This window comes from Phyllostomus discolor, chromosome 6 (assembly GCF_004126475.2).
Source record: "Phyllostomus discolor isolate MPI-MPIP mPhyDis1 chromosome 6, mPhyDis1.pri.v3, whole genome shotgun sequence".
Taxonomy (NCBI): domain Eukaryota; kingdom Metazoa; phylum Chordata; class Mammalia; order Chiroptera; family Phyllostomidae; genus Phyllostomus; species Phyllostomus discolor.
Window position 1 is genome coordinate 125,218,314 of NC_040908.2, and position 18,340 is coordinate 125,236,653.

The window sequence follows — 18,340 nt, forward strand, 5'->3', positions numbered from 1 at the left end:
ACTCCATCACCTTCAAAACATGTGCTTCAAGGTCATCCTAGAAGGTGGAGGGGATGGGAGAATAAGGAGAAGGTTCATCTGCTCTTTAACTGCCTTGGGCTGATAGTGAAATATCACTTCACTCCCCTTCCATTGATTAGGACAAGTTGAACAACCCCACCTTGACATAAGGCATTGGGAAATGGGGTTTAATTGTCCAAGAAAAGGACATCTTGGTGAGTACCTAGCCAGTTTCTTCCACAAAAAAGGTGATGTTGATGTAAAGATCTAGAAGATAAAAATGAGGTCATAAGGGAGAGAGTACTCTAGGAAGATAGAGCAGCATGTATAAAACCCCGAGGTAGAAATGGCTTAGAATGCTAGAAAAATGAAAAAAACCCTCTGGCTGCAGTTCTGCGAGGAAGAAGTGTGTTAAGATGCAGTTGGAGAGGGTGGCCTAGGCTAGATCACACAGGGCCTGGGAAAGATGTTGTCTTTTGTTTTCAGAGCAATGAGAATCCACTGAAGAATTTTAAGCAGAGAAGTGACGAACCTGATTTACATTTAAAAAAGATCAGTCAGCTCTGTGCAAAATGAATTGCTTTGTGGGGCAGGAGTGGTTGTGATTAGACAAATAAGGCAGTTACTGCAGTTGTCTAATACCCTAGAACCAGGTGACCAGTCTAAGTCACCTGGGAAGGAGGACAACCTGGGGATTAAAAGCTCTAATTACAGGTCTCTAAAAAGCTACAAAGGGCTCTGTGCAATTACAGAAATGGCTCAGTGTTTGGAGCTGAGCTGTGTCTCTGCCAAGATTATGTTTTTTTCTTTTGGAACTGCATTCCTTTAGGACTGTGTTACAGGAACAAAAGCTAAAGCTCACCAGTAACAGCAGAAGCAGTAAGTCTCTAAAGGGTATGCTAACAAGCATGACGCATAGATTACTATCCAAATCCAACTTCATTCTTGTCTCCCACCACCACTCCAAACTTTTTTCATTTGGGGGTACTCTTCCCCTGCTGTGGAGAAAAGCGGCAGCAAGCCTGTGACTTTTCAGCTCATTCTTAGTTCATAGTCTTATGCTCATTTTAGGATACATTCTCAAGTGATTAGAATGTTTAATCATATGTTACAATAATTTGCACCTGTTGTAGCTTTTATTATTTTTCCCTCCCAGATCTGCTCCACTTAAGTCAAAGAGCCTGCAATGAGGAAGGGAGGAATAATCTGTATGCTCTCTGCTCTTCTCACCTCCCTTCCACCTAATAGCTGCTGGCTGCTCTGGCCCAAGGTGCAGAGAAGTCAGGGAATGAAACAGTTCTTGCTTAACTGGGTGGTTCTGCACCCTATGGGCCAGGCAGATCCTTAAAGTGGGCATTCCTGTTGTCCCCCCCGACCCTGATGGATAAAACTAATTAGGGGTGTCCAACCTGCAGCCCGCAAGCTGCATGCAGCCCAGGATGGCTGTGAACGCAGCCCAGCACAACATCATAAATTTACTTAAAACATTATGAGATTTTTTTGTGATTACGTGTCACAATGTTTTTCATGGGTGGCCCAAGTCAGCACTTCTTCCAGTGTGGCACAGAGACGCTGAAAGGTTGGACACCCCTGTTAAAATCTGGGAGTCTACTACAACTTCGTCTTCAGTCCACACAGCACACTCCTAGTTTGTGTTGAGGTCTCCTTGCCTCTTCAAATGGTTCTGCTGGACAGGACCTAAGACCACCACCCATGCTTCTTTCTCTCCTGGCAAGGTGTGTAGGATATACTCACACATAAGGTGCCATGGCAAATTATGGAAAAGCAGGCCAATGCATAAGCAGCGGCATTTATCTCACTCTACCATCAAAACAGTCAGTGAACTTCTGCTTGCCTTCTACATTTCCAGAGCAGGAGTCAGACTACAAGCTTATCATTCCTTGGCTGTGGGATTCAATACTTCAAGTGTCCCAAAGGGTCCTAGTGGAGTCCCCAATTAGACTTGAGGTAAAAGGTCAGAAACCAGCCCACCCCTCAAGAAGTGAGTAGGTTCTGATAATCTAGCTGTCCTCTGTCTCACAGTAACAAGCTCTCTAGAAAGCAATCTTACACTGGTCTCCAATCCTATCCTCTGACCTTAAACCTTAAGTGTGCTATTAATATTACTAGCAATCATACTCACTATACTTCCCTAATTCATTTGTTCTTGCTCTTAGAAACAATATTCATGTTCTCCTCTCCTTCAAACTTCAACTCCTTTTCCCATGTTCTCACTCTCAACCCACAATCCACTTCCTGCTTCATTGAGAAAAATCAAAGCAACCAGAAAAAACTTTTCAAACCCTATCCTGATCTTCTGAATTAGAAACTGGAGAAGGGTTTAGCAATATGCATTTTAACAAGCCTTCCAGATAATTCTATTGCAAACTTTGAGAACCACTGCCTTTCACAGTGGGGCAGCCTCTCCCAATCCCATTTGCATCTTATTATTCTTGCCACTCCTTTAATCTGTTTTCAACTTATTCTTTAAACTGGTCTCATTGTTCTTTAAATAGTTTGCATGCTGTTATTTCTCAAAGAAATACATATCGTTCTTTCTACAGTCTAGACTGTCAACATTAGACACTGAAGTCCAAGCAGGGACTTGAAAAAAATCTTGTCCTGAAGCTGATGATGGGACAGGGAGGACCCAGATCCAGCTCAGGAGAGTGCTGCTCTCAGAATCTGGGTGACTGATGGAGCCACTAGTGGGTGCTGGGCTGAGTTAGAGTGAGCCTGGGGTCGAGTCAGACTCAGAGAGAGATTTACTCAGGTGGCTGGTACTAGAACAGGCCAAGGAAGAATCCAAACTATAAAGGGGATGGGGGCGGACAAAAGGAGGAGGAGGGCAGATGCCAGCTATTCTGCTAAGAATGTTAAAAAAAACAAAACCCCAGAAAATTAGTTAAGATCTGGGACTATAAATAACATTTGGGAATGAACACAGACACAGAACTGTAAAAGGTGATGTGTCCTACAGTGAGATGCTCTGCTACTCCAACACATTCTCTGAGTATTATGGTTTGCCTCCCCATGTATTTCAAGAGGTTCCTGCCCCTGTGGAGCAGCCATAATAATAGTCTCTCCCCAGTGATCCCCAGTGAGTCCTGACAAGGTGGAGAGGACTGTCAGGGTATTTTATCTTAGCTGCCTGGCAGCCAGCTCCGCTCACCAGCCTCACATCATCCCCCAGATGGGAGTCTTTAGTGGACTGTGTGAACCCTTAGCACTTTTGAAATTCATGCCATCAGTCTCTCCTTCTCTGTCTGCAAATCTCCTGGATTTGCACTCTCCCTCAAGAGGTTGGCACCTGTTCCATGCCAATTTCTACCACCATCCTGGACAACTGGAAAGTCCATAAAGACAATAGCCCACACTCTACACAACACAATACCTGAGCTCTCAGTCCATTAACCAGTCTCTAGGCAAACCTCCCTTGAATGCCTCTCAGGCACTCACCCCTGTAGCTGTACTCTAGATTTTGCCAATCACCTGCAGCTGCTCTGCTTCCAATATTTGTAATTCAAGCATTCCAATTTCTGACCACAGCCTCCCATCTTCCCAGGTCAACTGTTCAATTACTACTAGTGTAACAACCTTGAGTACTTATAAATGATTTCAAACTCCTTTGTTTGCTTTCATTTCTTTTGCAAGTCAAGGTTTCAACTCTGGATGATTCCTTAGTGCTCAGATTCTCGAGCTACACATAGATCCCTGAGTAGGCAGATAGCCATACCACTGGGCTGATTGGTATAATTATAAATTCATGAATACCAATATATATTCAAAAAGGCCGTTGATATTATTCAGCAATCTTTATCCCTCCACAATCAGATTTCTCTCTCACCTTAACAGATTTCTCAACAACATTTAACAGCTGACAACCCTCCCATTCCTTCCACATTAAAAAATCCACTATCCTACGGTGGCCAGGTGGCTCAGTTGGTTAGAGTGTTGTCCCACACACCAAAAGGTTGTAAGTTTAATTCCCAGTAAGAGCACATACCAGTTGTGACCTTGATCCCCAGTTGGGGCAGGTACGGGAAGCAACCGACTGACATTTCTCTCTCACAATAATGTTTCTCTTTCTCTCCTTTTTCTTTCTCTCTAAAATTGATAAACACCTCATTGGGTGAAAAATACATACATACATACATACATACCTAAATACAATCCACTTTCCTGGCTTTACTCCTCCATCTCTGGCCCAACCTTTTCATCCTGTCTCCTTACTGGCTCATTTTCCCTTATGCATCCAATTAAATGCTCCTCCAAGTTCTATTATGAGCCATTTTCCCCTCTTATCTTACTCCGGATATCTTATCTATTCCTATGATTTTAATTACCACCTCTGGGCTGCTGATTCCCAAATCCCTAGGACAGACCTCTCCTGTGGCTTTTATGTACCATTTCCAAATGGCACCACTAGCTCACCCAGTTGCTCAAGCCAGAAACCAGACTCACTTCAGACTCCTTTCTCTCACCAATCCTATCTACCAGTCCTATCTACTGATTCTCCCATATGCCTACTTCTTTCATTATCATGAGTCCACAGTGGCTTTCTCATGTGCCCCAAACTGGGGTTCCTGCAACACTCCTGCTCCCATCAATCCCACTAAATTGGACTGTCATCTTTTATCATCTGCTTAAGTAAACTCAAGTAACAAGCTCTGGGACTACCAAGATCAAAATGACTTAAGACTGCACCCTAATGCACACAGCAATCACAGTGCAGCATTTAAGTGCTGAAGCTGCACACTTTAGGGAGTACTTTGAGAGTGCAGATGAAGACAGTCATTCTGCTTTGGGCCTGATGGAGTAGGAAACAACTAGGCTGTTTGGAATCATGAGTAAGATTGCCAGTCAGTGGAGTATTCAGCAGAGAGAGAGTACACATGCAAAGGCCCTACGCAGCCTCCACACATGCTCTCTGGCCAACAGCCTGCCTCAGAACCTCCACCCTCTTCCAGAGGCATCCAGCTGGCTCAGAACCCTGAAACCTGTGTCGCAGTGGTCATGCTGAGTTCTTTTCTTGGAAATAGGTAGAAAAGATTTTATCTTTATGCCTGGGATCATGGCAGATTCCATTTAGGAACAGCCAAAGACCTATCAAGACAGTCCATCTTCTCCCAGCACCAGCCTTGTGTACAGCTTTCCTAGAACATGCTGATCTAGGCCCGCTGCTAGGCAGAAATGACAGACCCTTTTGCCAATAAACAACCCAAGCATTAACTGATGGTTATGTATGAACAGACCCAATTTCCTCACCAACCCTGTCCAAAGACAGCTTAGACTCTATCAAGAATCTCTAAATGTCCTATTAAATGAGGCTGATCAAAAGGCCTATATTAAGCTGAGTCTTCCTCAATCAACAAATCTCTTCTTTATCCTTCAACATCCAACCCAGCCTTGAGAAGGTCCTCAGAGAATAAGGCTTACAAGACATAACAGCCATAGCAACTGTTTATTGAGCACCTCCATGGTACCTGGCCCTGGCTATCGATTTCCTCAGTTGGCCCATACAATCCCACGAGATAGGAATCCTACCATTTTCCAAATGAGGAATGTGACGTTCAAAGATTAAATGACTTCAGCAGTAAGTGGCAGGCCAGGATTTGAACCCAGGCTCACCTCATTCCAAAATCTGTGCTCTCAGTCAGACACAGACCAAGGCTACACAGGACAATAACTTCTGGAAGTTGTCTGGGCCATGTGACTTTAAAGATGGAGATGAGGACGGAGGGGAAAGAAGTGCTTAATACAGAAACAAACACAGTCCTGACCCAGAAGCCCCGATTGATGTGTTGAGCCAGAGTGTTAGTGGGCCACCAGTTGTCCCAGAGCCAAGAAGCAATGCCTGCCTGTCTGAGGCCTTGAAGACCTGAGCAGACCAAAGCTGAAGGAGTATAGATATGAGTAAGCAGGGGGAGCTGGTCTGCAAACAGGTCAGAAGAGAAGAGAATAGAGATGCCAGGACAAAAAGCCCATGTAGCTCCTGAGATGGAACAAGGAATCAAACCCAGAGATGCCTTAAATTCCAAACCATCTAGTTTCCATACCTAGGGGATCCGTAATTCCCAGACAGCCCTGTGTTCTCACAAGAAACTCCTTATTCTTTAGCCAGCCTGAGTAATTTTATGCTTCTTGCAACCAAGAATCCTTCATGAGAGAAGGGCTGAGCCAGGGGTTTCATCACACTTTGTTCTTGGGACAGAGCAAGGGTGGCATCAGGTCCTGGGGCACAGCCTGGCTGGTTATGGTCTTCACAGTTTTGAACCTGGAGTTCAAGACTTGACTCCCCTTTCAAGTTGTCCAGAGATCACCTGCGCTTATAGAGACATGGCTGAAGCTTCAGGCCTGAGAGTTGAGCCTTAGGCCCTACCCGAGGGGGCCCAGTCTTTTCAAAATCAAACAAGAAGAAGTGGCTGTTGGTCAGGTCCTAGGGCAAAAAAGACCCAGTGAGCCGCACATCTTCAACCCACTCTTCAAAACACTTCAATCTATGTCCCACCCGTGCTCTAAAAGCTTCCCAGGGCTTTCTTTCCCATGGGTTGTGCCTTCAAGAAACAAATGTCTGTGCCTAAGGCCTCCTTCCTGATCACCATTATCCTGGAAAGGGCCACAAATGGAACAAAAATAGGGACAAAATTTTGTGGGGCCCTCACCTTGGAGATGACCTTGAAGCCCAGTTTGGTCACAGCTCCCAGAAAGGTCCGGACATCTTCAAAGCGGCTGCTAACTTCAGCCACTTTTAGGAGACCACTGAGAAAAATGGGAAGTTCTGTGTAAGTACAGATACGTATGGGCACATATACATGGATCTGTGTCCTGCAGGCTCTTACCCTGTCTTCAGCACTCGATTTGCCTCCTCTAGGAAGTCCCTGATGTTGGTTCCCATCAGTGAAAGACAGAACACAGCCACATCTACAGACTCATCCTCCAGAGGCACCTGTGGGTAGTGAGGTTGTTGTATGAGGCACACAATATGGGAAGGAGAAACAACAGGATGAAGATGTGGGGGAAGAAAGAACAGAGTGTTAAGAGATTAGCACATGCAGGCTGTACCTACCGCACAGGCCAGACACATAAGATAAAGGGGTTTACCTGGGCCATGTCACACACCGTGACCTTGGGGTCCAGAGAAGCCAAGTCAAAGCAGTGCACAGTGTTCCGGATACTTGAAGCCAGGCGGCAGTCCCCACAGCCAAAGTCAGCTACCACCAGGGATGCAGGCCTGGGAGTGGAAGGGAGGAATCACTCACTGCTCTAGTCTGAGCCCCTGACTGACCAACACTGCTTTCCACAGTGCCCAACCCCCATTCACCGCTGGCGAAGATCCCTGGCAATGCGGTCCACTGGCTGTAGTGGCCACTTCTTGACTTGGCTCTGGAAGCCACGGTGGTAAAGGAGAAAGGCCTCAGGGTCTTCCTGGAAGAGGCGTTGTGCGGCACTGCTGGGCCCTGAGTACAGCTGTTCATTGAGATAACGAAATCGAGCACCATCCAGCCGCTGTGCCATGCGGGCTCGCAAAGCTCCTGCCCGAGTCTCTTGGCTATCTTGAATGGGAGCAGGAGGCACCTCTGTCTCCTCTGTGGGGGCTGTGGCTACAGCTGAGTCTGGTGGCTGAGGTGGCCGAAACTTGTTCTTGTGTCTACGTTTGTTCTTCTGCCGGTTCCGCCACTGCTTGCGACTCAAGGTCTGGTGGGGTTGGGGAGAAGTGGTCTCAGAGCTTGGCTTGGGTGGGTCATCTGTAGCACTACTCTCCCAAGCTTGGAGACCTGTAGGGAAGGGGATGAGAAGGCATATATGAGGCAAGACCCACTGAATTCAGAGTCTTGGTAAATTCATCCTGGACAAAACAGAGACTGTGGTGTGGATGAAAGTACTTCTAATTGCGTAATCCCAAACCTAATGGTGGCAAGTAACCTGTCATATGTAAGAAGAGATGACCCCCCCTCTCCCACATATTTACACACATCCACTAATACCTGTTTGGTCAACACTGTCCAGGTGCTGGGCTGGGTTTGAAGGGGCCTGTTTCTGGCATCTCCCCTTTCTTTTCTCTTCTGCAGCAGAGTCACTGCCACAAAGAGCCCCTTTATGACACTTCTTCTTTTCTACTTCCTTTTCCTCAGAGTCACTGTCAGGTAGGCGCTGTTTTTGATGCTGCTTCTTCCTTTTCTCCTCTATTTCAGTAAAGACACTGGCAAATGAAGCCTTTTTGGGGCGTTTCTTCTTCCTTTCTACCACCTCCTCCTCCTCCTCAGAGTCACTGCCAGGCAGGTTAGGAGGTTGGTGGGAAAGAGATGCTGCCTCCAGGACCCGTAGTGTGGCCAAGAGCTGGCGGTGCTTGGAGCCCTGGTGGGAAAACAAGGGATGAAAGCAGGGGCGAGAAGAATGAATGGGACCCAGGGAATAAGAAGGGAGAGATGGGGACCTGATTCAGACACTGGCAGAGGTATCCATATTATTCCCAGGTAATTAGCTTGTCATGAAGCATGCCAGACCCTGAACAACTTCCCAACCTTTGGGAGGCTGGAAGGCAGAGAAACCAGCCATCCAACCCACTCTCTTCAATGTTCAGAAGAGGTATTAGGGTTCCCCAGAAGAATGTGGTAAGACCATGCGCAACAGAACCAAGGCCAGAGACCAGAAGTTCCAACCCTTCATCTCAGGCTTTTGCCTCCAGCTGATAAAAAGTAGGGCAGTTTCTGAAATCAAGAATGACAGGATGATGCGTATTTCAAATGACTCAAGCTGCAGTGTAGAGAACAAACTGGAAGGGACAAGCTGCAAACAAACGGGCCAGTGGCCTGGATTATAGCAATGGGTTAAGGGAATGAAGAGGAGGCATAAAGCAGACATATTCCATGTTGGAAGCTCACAGAGGATAGGAAGAGCCTGAGGAACTACAGCAGCCCTCACATCAGCATAGGCTTAAAGGAGGCCTTCCGGTTGAAGTGGTACTGGGCAGTCCCAGAGCACCTATTTAACTGAGAGGTTCTTAGTACTCTCTACACACCACCTTCTGAAATGGTAGTACTTACACCCTTTATTGTTACTCTCTTTTGCTCTCTGAAATCCAATCTCCGCACTGAAATTCTGAAGGAATCCTTCCTCTGCTAAAAACACTTCACTGGTTTCTGTCTTTCCTTAAAATATGGAAAACCACTAATTTACCTCTCCAACTTCAGACCTCTCTATGCTCCAATGACAAGGGTTATTTTGTGTGTAACCCCAACAGGACATCCGTGCTCTTTCGACCCAGGACGTTTATTCATGTGCTTTTCTTGTCCAACAAGAGACTCTCTTCGCCCCACTAACTTCTACTTACCGATTCTCAGTTCCAATGTCATTTTCTTTCGAAAGTTCTTAGATTTTCGTTCTCAGTCAGCCGCAACGCGCGCGCGCGCGCGCGCACACACACACACACACACAGACAGACAGACACACACACACACACACACACACACACACGGAGTGCACGTACGGCTCCCAGCGCTGCGATCCACCAGGACCCGCTCCACGGCCTGAAACAGCTCCCAGTGCCATAAGGGACCACTCACCTTGATTTGCGAGGCTGCCGCTGGCCGAAACCGTGACGCTACAGGCTGGAGGCACGCAGCTATTGGGGCCTCCTCGGCCCAGTCCGGCTCCTCGAACATGCGGACGGTGAGGGGTGAGGTCGCGGAGTTGCCGCAACTCGCCACGTGCAGAGGGCGTCTCCAGAAATCCGAGCAGAGAGAGCCTCCGGAACAGAACCGGAAACCAGGCTGGATAGAGCGGCCTGCGCAGTGCCGAAAACCATCGAGTTTACAGATTGGGTGGGCTAGAAAGGCAAGGAAGACGGAGGAAGGGAGGCCCGCGGGGCCCCAGAGGGCCAGGGGTGGGGCCAAGCGGCGGGCGCGGCCGGACGGGAGTTCCCCCGAGAAGGCACCTACATCCCGAGTCCCGGTGAGTGCGTGGAAACCTGTGCCCCCTCCCCCAAGTCGCGAGCCCTGCTAGTCCGTCACCCCTTACTCAGCCTAAGTTCCGAGATGGGAACGATGGCCACCCCCGAGAAAGACTTCTGATCTCCTTCCCCAGAGAATAGAGAACCTGAACTTCCTCCCTCCCCCAGCTCTGCTAGCGGGGGTTCTAGTGCTTGCTCGCTGACATCCCTTCACTGGATACTACCTCCTCATCACCCCCTACCTCGCCTGGACTTGTCTTTCGCTCACACAGTTTGGGATCATCCCGTTGCCCTGAACTCCTTCCCGGATCTCCACTAACTGGGGACGCAGCACCCAGACTCCCATCCTAACACAAACACTTCTCTGCTTCAGGGGACAAAGTTTGGGTCTCACTCCCGTTCCCTGGATCTCTCCACAGTCCCCAGACTTCCCCAATCCAGGGGACTCAGGGCCGGGACACTGCTATGGACGACATTTTCACTCAGTGCCGGGAGGGCAACGCTGTTGCCGTTCGCCTATGGCTGGACAACACGGAGAATGACCTCAACCAGGGGTGAGCTGAGGTGGGGGGTGGGTGAGAGGAAGAGCAAAGACATTCTCCTCTCCGTGATGTGAGGTGCTCACGTCTGGTGGAGCAGCTGACTTTCCTATCCAGTGTGATGAGTGCCCAGCCCGTGTGTGTGTGTGTGTGTGTGTGTGTGTGTGTGTGTGTTGCTGGTGGTGGTGGTGGTGGTGGTGGTAGCAGCACAGGGTCACCACAGAGGAAGCTTGTTTGAGCTGAATCTTGACTGCTAAATAAGAGTGTTACTGGCAGAGGCTGCAGAGAGCTTTCTGGCCTCAGTGAACTGCATGGGTAAGGAGGCAAGACAGAGCAGAGTGCCTGGAAATTGTCCATAGTTTCATATGGCTGGAGGATAGAACTCCTCTTTGGGCTTCTGTGGCCTGAAGCATTTGGTACAAGTGGAGAATGACAGGACACTGGAAACGTCTGCAAGGGTCAGCCAGATCATGCAAGGATATTTAGGCTATATTAAGGTTTTATTCTAAGAAGCAGGATTAAAGCCATGTAGTGACATGAGATTGCCCACTTGCAAAGTGTCCTCTTGGATGCCTTTTGAAGTGCATTGTGAAGAGAGGCAATTGCCTAGTTCATCCCAGGAGTGGTGGTGTCTTGGACTAGAATTTGGGTGGGTGAAAAAGAAAGATCAGATTCCTGAAATCTTTATGATGGATTGGTGAAAATGTCAGGAGAAACACTTTGTAAAATATATGATTGTCCAACCACTATGCTGTACAGCTGAAACTAATACAAAATATTGAACTATCATTGGAAACGGTAATTATTTAAAAAAAAAATGGTGAGACTTGGTGTGGGAAGTGAGGAAGGTCAAAAATAATGACCAGGGTTTTGGCTTGGGTACTTGGGTAGATGGTGGTTCCTTTTATTGAGATGGGCAAGACTGAAGGATGATGAGCTCCACTCTAGACATGTTAAAGTGACAGGACAGTGAAGTAGAAATGCTTAGTAGGTTGTTGGTCATGCAGATTTAGATTTCAGGAGGGAGGTCTGATGTGGAGACAGAGATTTTGGAGATATTAGCATATAGATGATACCTGAAGATAAGGGTGTGAAGGAGAGAAGAGGAGAAACCTGTAAGACTTAAATGGAACAACTGGAGGTTGAGGGAGAAACAGGAGAATGTTGGTAAACCTTAGAGAAGTGAATGGTGCAATGAAGGGGGTGTGGTCAACAGTAGTATAGGCTCCTGAGAGATCAAAGAACTAGAACACTTTAAGGTAAACATTGAATTTACTATTAGTTAATGATATATTTGATGATCTCTGTGAGAGGAAAAGAAGCAAAGAATCCAGAGTACACTAGGTTCCTTCATTTAAAGAACTTTATTAAAATGAAGGCTGGGAGCTAGAGATGGAGAATCAGACTTAATGCCTGACCTCAAGGCAGGGGCCTTGTGCCAGGTTAAATGAGGTTGGCTGAGCCTGGAAGGCAAGAAAAACAACAGTGATGTTGGCTCAGGATGAATTTTAATTTTTCTTTATTTTAAAATTTATTTTTTAAGGTTGGCAGAGTTTAGTTTTTAGGTTTGAGAGGTAAGAATCGCCTGTGATCTTCATTCAGGCTATTAGGCTCAGTGGTTCCCATTAGGCTCTGTAGTCCTTCTCCATAATTCACAGTCACTTGTTCCATTATACATATAATTCCTTAAAGGGTGCTTTAATAGTGGGCACCATTACTCTTTTGTTGGTGGTGTTATAAAGGCTTAGGCAAAGTTGTCCAGTGGGTGTCATATCTAGACTCTGCTGCCAAAAGGTGAAGGGGTGACACTAGTGAAACTGGAAGGCATCACTGGTTTGAGGGGGTAGGTTTTGGGGGACCAAGCTGGCCATATGATGGATATGAGGTGGGAATGAATTCCCTGCTGGCCTCTTTGGGATTAAAGTCTAGGCCCTGAGGTGACATGCAGCCGCCAGTGGGCAGAATCCTACCCATACTTTTTGCCCTCGGGCTCTGGCCTGCTCTGGGGCCATAGGTTGGGGGGGAGACTGTTAAGCCAAGGCACAAGTTAATGAGTTGGGAGGTAAAACTGACTGATAAGCAGGGGGTGGTAATTGCTTTGGGGAGGGGGAGGATCCCTACGTCTCAGGAAAGCTTTTGGCTATCTCTGTGAGCAATTGAAAGCAGCAGTGGAAGGAAATCATTTAAGTTAAGGGCCACGACCCCCCTCCCATTAGCTGTTGGGTTATCTGGGTGGCCAGCAGTGGCCAGACCCCTGATCAGCTCCAGGCCCCATCTCGAACTCCCACACGGGAAGTGACCACAGCACTAAGGCATCCGGAGGCAGCCTGCCCAAACCACAGACCGCCCCTTGCTCCGCCCCTTGGGTCTGCCTCCTGGACTGGAGGGAATTTCCTTTTATGGCCCCAGGCTGTCAGGCAGGCCCAGCTCCCACCCAATTGTTTGGGGCTTTTTGGTACACTTCCTTTACTTTACAAAATACATGTCCTTGAGGGCAAAAAAAAAAAAAAAAAAAGTCAGGTACAGTTTCATTTCTATAGAAGCCATTCTTATTTTCCCATTTTCCATGCCCTGGATTGCATAGAGGAATCCTGTTTCATATGTGGGTTTGTTCTCTGCCTCATCAGTAATGACTTATCAAAAGCATTTGTTTTTCATTACAATCCCTTCCAAAATGTCATTTTAATTCCATTACATTTTTAGATTTTATTTTCAGTACCAGACCCAATCAGTAAGTCTGCTCCCTCTCCCCCAAGTTGTGGCCTTCCTTCTCCAAGACCACGCCCCTCAACATGCACCAAACGCCTGTGGTCAGTCCATTCTCTCAAGAAGCTTACAGTCTGACAAGACAGCCCATTAATGAAGTTTTACAATCCAGTGTCTTAAGTATTATAGTAGGGGGATGTACAAGATGCAGTGGAAAACAGAAAGGACCAACAGATGTTGCAAGAGGGATGCAGAGGACACCAGATGAAGAATGCTACCATTTAATGAGATAGGGCATGTCAGGGAAGAAAGGCTGGTGGTAGATAGTGTTGAAAACCAAGAATCACGGAATTGTTGAGGGCTGGAACTGAAGCTTGGGGAAGGTCTGAATAGGACAGCTTTGGGAGTTGCTGGCAAGAATAAGAATTAAAGTCCTGGAGAGGTAAGGTTCCCCAGGGTGAGTAAGTAGAGGGACTATCAGTTTTTCCTGTACTGAGGCCCTTGCTCCCATTCCACCTCCAAATAAATGACCATTGCCCCTTCCTTCAAAGGGACGATCATGGCTTCTCCCCATTGCACTGGGCCTGCCGAGAGGGCCGCTCTGCTATAGTTGAGATGCTGATCATGCGGGGGGCACGGATCAATGTGATGAACCGTGGGGATGACACCCCCCTGCACCTGGCAGCCAGCCATGGACACCGTGATATTGTACAGAAGGTATATATGATCCTTGCATGCCCTACATTCATGTACATGCCTAGAAGTCAGTCTCAGACACTGTAACATACTGGGGAAAGCATGTGTACTCATTTCCCTCCTCATATGCCTCAACACCCATCTCTCCTTTGGGACTGACTGTGCCTTCTGTCTCTTCTACCTGGCTGTGGGGATCAGCTGCTGCAGTACAAAGCTGACATCAATGCAGTGAATGAACATGGGAATGTGCCCCTGCACTATGCCTGTTTTTGGGGTCAAGATCAGGTGGCAGAGGTATGTACTTAGGCCCCAAGCCCTGGGGTGGGTGGGAAGTAAAGTCTGAGCCTCAGTAAAATCAAGTCTGGAATCTTGAACCAATCCTGTGAGCAGTACCAAGTATATGACACAGGGTTTGTATTGTATCTGCCTTCATAGTTGGTTGTGACTCTTGAGGGAGGTAGTGGGGCCCTCATCACAATCACCTTTTTATTCCAGGACCTGGTGGCTAATGGGGCCCTCGTCAGCATCTGCAATAAGTATGGAGAAATGCCTGTGGACAAAGCCAAAGCACCTCTGAGAGAGCTGCTCCGAGGTCCGTCCTCTGCCCCTTAGCTGTGTTCTCTTGTCCTGTCCCTGCCTGTCTCCTCCTGTACCATAGCTGACGCCAAGATTGTTTGTCTTTCTTCCTCAGAGCGGGCAGAGAAGATGGGCCAGAATCTCAATCGTATACCATACAAGGACACATTCTGGAAAGGGACCACCCGCACTCGGCCCAGTGAGTCAGTTGTGAGGGGAGGGGTGGTTATAGGGAATAATCCCAGGGCTCTTTGGGCTGGGTTAGGGGGAAGCTGGGTATCTGACCTGCTCACTCTCTCAGGAAATGGGACTCTCAACAAACACTCCGGCATTGACTTCAAACAGCTCAACTTCCTGGCGAAGCTCAATGAGAATCACTCTGGAGAGGTGACCCCAGCCTTTTGTGCTCCTCCCTTCCCAAACCCCCCAGATTATATGCTCTGCTCCACTTTTTGCACCACTTTTAAGTTCTTTTCCAGTTAGTGAGCATGAAAGTGATAGCCTTAGTTAAAGCCTCCTAATCCTTACCTGTTCTTCAGCTGTGGAAGGGCCGCTGGCAGGGCAATGACATCGTGGTAAAGGTGCTGAAGGTTCGAGACTGGAGTACAAGGAAGAGCAGGGACTTCAATGAGGAGTGTCCCCGACTCAGGTGGGGCAAGGCCTAAACTGGAAGCTGCTGCTTCCAAGGAAACCTGACTAGCACCCAAGAAGGAGATGTTTTACGCTTGGTCTCAGCCGACACTCTCTTCCTCTCCCAGGATTTTCTCGCATCCAAATGTGCTCCCAGTGCTAGGTTTCTGTCAGTCTCCACCTGCTCCTCACCCGACCCTCATCACACACTGGATGCCATATGGATCCCTGTACAATGTACTACATGAAGGCACCAGTGAGTAGGGGATACCAGGTCTCACTTAAGCAGGGAGCGGGTGTGTGAGCCTCTCCAAACTATTTGACTCTTGACTCCTCTCCTAGATTTTGTCGTGGACCAGAGCCAGGCTGTGAAGTTTGCACTGGATATGGCAAGGGGCATGGCCTTCCTACATACACTAGAGCCCCTCATCCCACGACATGCACTAAATAGCCGTAGTGTAATGGTGAGGTCGCAACTTCACTCTGGGCTCAGTCCCTCAGAAGACCATTCCCTATCTAGAATAGGACTTACCTCCTTCTACATATCTGCCTTCTCCTCAGATTGATGAGGACATGACTGCCCGAATCAGCATGGCTGACGTCAAATTCTCCTTTCAATGCCCTGGGCGCATGTATGCACCTGCCTGGGTGGCCCCTGAAGGTGAGTGAGGGCATGTAGGAGGTGGAGGAGGGCCAGCACAGTAGCAGTGGAAGGAGGCAGGGACAGGACAGGATGCTGGAACAGATAAGCCCTATCCCTCCAGCTCTGCAGAAGAAGCCCGAAGACACAAACAGACGCTCAGCAGACATGTGGAGTTTTGCAGTGCTTCTGTGGGAGCTGGTGACACGGGAAGTACCCTTTGCTGATCTGTCCAACATGGAGATTGGAATGAAGGTGAGAGCACACTTGTCTTGGGGAAATGGCGGTGGTAGAGACAGTAATTGTAGAGGGGTTGGACTTTCCCCACATTTTGTTCAAATATATAGTAATCCCATCCTGAGGACTAGGGGCCTCTCCTTACATAAGACTCAAGTTCTGAGACCCACTTTGTTTTCCCATGTATTTACAGGTGGCACTAGAAGGCCTTCGGCCTACCATCCCACCAGGCATTTCCCCCCATGTGTGTAAGCTTATGAAGATCTGCATGAATGAAGATCCTGCTAAGCGACCCAAGTTTGACATGATTGTGCCTATCCTGGAGAAGATGCAGGACAAGTAGAGCTGGAACGCTCTTGCTTAAACTCCAGAGGTGTGGGGACAGAGGGGAGTGCACCTCCCCAAAGCAGAAGGCCTCTGGTTGCCCCCCTGCCTCCAGTCATGGTACTACCCCAGCCATGGGGCCCACTCCCTGCCCTCATCCCTACCACTGTGGCCCCAAAAGAGGCTGGGCCCAGAGCTTTGTCACTTGCCACACAGTGTCTCCCAGCATGGGAGGGATCAACCCTGCCTGTCACAATAAAGTTTATTATGAAAACAGGCCGGTGTGGGCACAAGGGAACAGAAAAGTACATATAGGTTGGGTGGCTCAGGTGAAATAGTGCGGCTTCTTCACATTGATGCCATACTCGCTGAGGGCAGGGGTCAAGTCCTCCATGGTTAGAGTGTACTTCCGGTCCTGAGGGAAAAGGGAAGAGTACCAGCTCAACACAGGAATCCTGATTTCAATCTTAGGTGGGTGACCCTGAATAGGGTTTTTTCTTTGTTTGTTTGTTGTTGTTTTTTTTTTGTTACCTCCCCTAGGGCTTAGTTTCCCCAAAGGGGTTTCAGAATACTTAAGCCTCCACTGCTGTGGGAGGTAATTACTGATTCAATGAGCCTCCCCTCACACCTTGCTCTTGTTTCGGGAGCTGCCAGAGGCTGTGCCCTTCATTTTGCAGTGCTGTAGTGCATCGTTGGCAATATCTGAGATGAATTTCTGGGCAGCTAGGGAGATGAGCCGAATTCTAGAGAAAAAAACAAAACTGGTATAAAGAGATGGACAGCAAACTCCACACAAACACCCAAAGTTCAGAATTTAACCTGTTCAGAATTTACTCACATGCGAGGATCTGAGGCCTCAAAACCAGCGCGGTTCAGGTAGTAACCAGTCACTGCATCTGGAATCTGAGAAATCAAGAGAACTGTCAGGGTCTGCTTTATGCACCGCTGGGCTGAGACTGAGAGGGTGGGGGCACGCGAACAAGTCTGTCTATCAGGAAGTTAACAAGTTTGGGTAGAGGGGATACATCACCAGAGATAGTAGGGAAACAAATACAAGAAAAGGACGCTGGGTGGCAGAAAGCTTGCGGGACAGGCCAATATCCGTGTTCAGGCAGGAAGCCCACCGTAGGCGTATAATCCTCCAGCTGCATCAGGAAGTCCACCAGAGGCGTGCTGGACACTACCGGCTTCACGTCTCCGTTGGCCGCACTCGGCAACACATACACCCCGTTAGACATGGCCCCCTCGGGGGGTGCCGCGCCGCCTGCCGACACCGGAGCTGGAGGAGAACCAGAAAACTGAGACACAGGAGGAAGGCGCAGGGCCGCAGCTTGCTGTGCTTTATACCCTCTGCCTTTCCCCACCAATGGGCACAGCCCAGGGCGCTGCCCTCGCCCTCACCCGTCCCGGACCTCACCCGCCCCGCGCCGCTCGGCTGGCTCCCCGGCCCGCGCGGCCACGGGTCCCGTGCCCCCTGCCGCGGCTCCAGACCCTCCTGCTGTTCCCGCGGGGCTGGCCTTGCTCTCTGCAGCGGTGCTGGCAGGCAGCGCCGCGGGGGCCGAGACCGCTGGGGCCGGGCCCGGGGCCGAGGCGGCGCAGGCCGGCGCCGCCTCGGGGTCCGCGCCGGAGCCGCTGCAGCTCATCAGGCCGGTGGGAGAGGCAGCGAACAGAGCCGCTTCCGCTTCCGTTCACGTTACGCATACACCGGGTTGACGTCACACGCTTCGCGCTTCCCTAACCTTTCTCGCAGCGACCGTTCTCTGCCTGGGGCTTCCCACCTCCAGGTGCGGGAATACCGAGCTAGGCGACCCAGACTGAAGGGCGGAGACCAAATCTCAGAGAACCACGTCAGCCAAGGACGTTCGGCCTCCCGTCTCGCTGTACTAGGCGCCTCGTGGGAAACCCTGGAATGCCGAGGGCTGTCTTTTGTGGGCCTGGGACCTTCATTCAGCCTGACTCCTAAAGACCTTGCTTTGGGCTTTATGTGCCGACACCGCTCGACCACTGGTTGCCTGCCAGGCTGCATCCTTTCTAGTTCCC

General features: G+C 49.0%; 3 protein-coding genes across 4 annotated transcripts; 1 reads left to right on the top strand and 2 right to left on the bottom strand.

Annotated features, from left to right (window-relative positions):
• Window positions 1-1,778: 1,778 nt before the first annotated feature.
• Window positions 1,779-9,766, bottom strand: RRP8 (ribosomal RNA processing 8). The gene is made up of 7 exons (XM_028517107.2): window positions 9,567-9,766; window positions 7,989-8,358; window positions 7,325-7,778; window positions 7,105-7,234; window positions 6,843-6,949; window positions 6,666-6,762; window positions 1,779-6,439 (listed from the first exon to the last, which is right to left on the bottom strand). The coding sequence occupies exons 1-7, from the start codon at window positions 9,663-9,665 to the stop codon at window positions 6,320-6,322; spliced, it is 1,377 nt and encodes a 458-aa protein (XP_028372908.1). The 5' UTR covers window positions 9,666-9,766; the 3' UTR covers window positions 1,779-6,319.
• Window positions 9,767-9,783: 17 nt separating this feature from the next.
• Window positions 9,784-16,576, top strand: ILK (integrin linked kinase). Of its 2 annotated transcripts, XM_028517111.2 has the most exons (13): window positions 9,784-9,954; window positions 10,372-10,506; window positions 13,749-13,914; window positions 14,092-14,187; window positions 14,389-14,485; window positions 14,585-14,668; window positions 14,771-14,856; window positions 15,009-15,118; window positions 15,228-15,355; window positions 15,442-15,563; window positions 15,661-15,760; window positions 15,864-15,994; window positions 16,170-16,576. In XM_028517111.2, the coding sequence occupies exons 2-13, from the start codon at window positions 10,418-10,420 to the stop codon at window positions 16,317-16,319; spliced, it is 1,359 nt and encodes a 452-aa protein (XP_028372912.1). In that variant the 5' UTR covers window positions 9,784-9,954; window positions 10,372-10,417; the 3' UTR covers window positions 16,320-16,576. The 2 variants fall into 2 exon arrangements, with proteins under 2 accessions (XP_028372912.1, XP_035886085.1); XM_036030192.1 differs by lacking the exon at window positions 9,784-9,954 and having other exon boundaries at window positions 10,376-10,506; window positions 13,720-13,914.
• TAF10 (TATA-box binding protein associated factor 10) lies at window positions 16,545-17,966 on the bottom strand. Its single transcript, XM_028517129.2, has 5 exons — window positions 17,718-17,966; window positions 17,425-17,579; window positions 17,139-17,203; window positions 16,929-17,043; window positions 16,545-16,715 (listed from the first exon to the last, which is right to left on the bottom strand). Exons 1-5 carry the CDS (start codon window positions 17,941-17,943, stop codon window positions 16,626-16,628), a joined length of 651 nt encoding a protein of 216 aa, XP_028372930.1. The 5' UTR covers window positions 17,944-17,966; the 3' UTR covers window positions 16,545-16,625.
• Between the last annotated feature and the right edge of the window lie 374 nt (window positions 17,967-18,340).

Bases quoted from the DNA above. Each gene is read 5' to 3' on its own strand.
- RRP8 (XM_028517107.2), bottom strand. From the start codon at position 9,665: ATGTTCGAGGAGCCGGACTGGGCCGAGGAGGCCCCAATAGCTGCGTGC. The intron at 7,779-7,988 runs GTATTAGTGGAT...CCTTCCCTACAG, and splicing joins GGACAGTGTTGACCAAACAG to GTCTCCAAGCTTGGGAGAGT. The intron at 6,763-6,842 runs GTAAGAGCCTGC...CATTTTTCTCAG, and splicing joins AATCGAGTGCTGAAGACAGG to TGGTCTCCTAAAAGTGGCTG.
- ILK (XM_028517111.2), top strand. From the start codon at position 10,418: ATGGACGACATTTTCACTCAGTGCCGGGAGGGCAACGCTGTTGCCGTT. The intron at 14,669-14,770 runs GTGAGTCAGTTG...TCACTCTCTCAG, and splicing joins GACCACCCGCACTCGGCCCA to GAAATGGGACTCTCAACAAA. The intron at 15,761-15,863 runs GTGAGTGAGGGC...CTATCCCTCCAG, and splicing joins TGCCTGGGTGGCCCCTGAAG to CTCTGCAGAAGAAGCCCGAA.
- TAF10 (XM_028517129.2), bottom strand. From the start codon at position 17,943: ATGAGCTGCAGCGGCTCCGGCGCGGACCCCGAGGCGGCGCCGGCCTGC. The intron at 17,580-17,717 runs GTGAGGTCCGGG...GTTCTCCTCCAG, and splicing joins AGCCGAGCGGCGCGGGGCGG to CTCCGGTGTCGGCAGGCGGC. The intron at 17,044-17,138 runs GTGAGTAAATTC...TTTTTTCTCTAG, and splicing joins GAGGCCTCAGATCCTCGCAT to AATTCGGCTCATCTCCCTAG.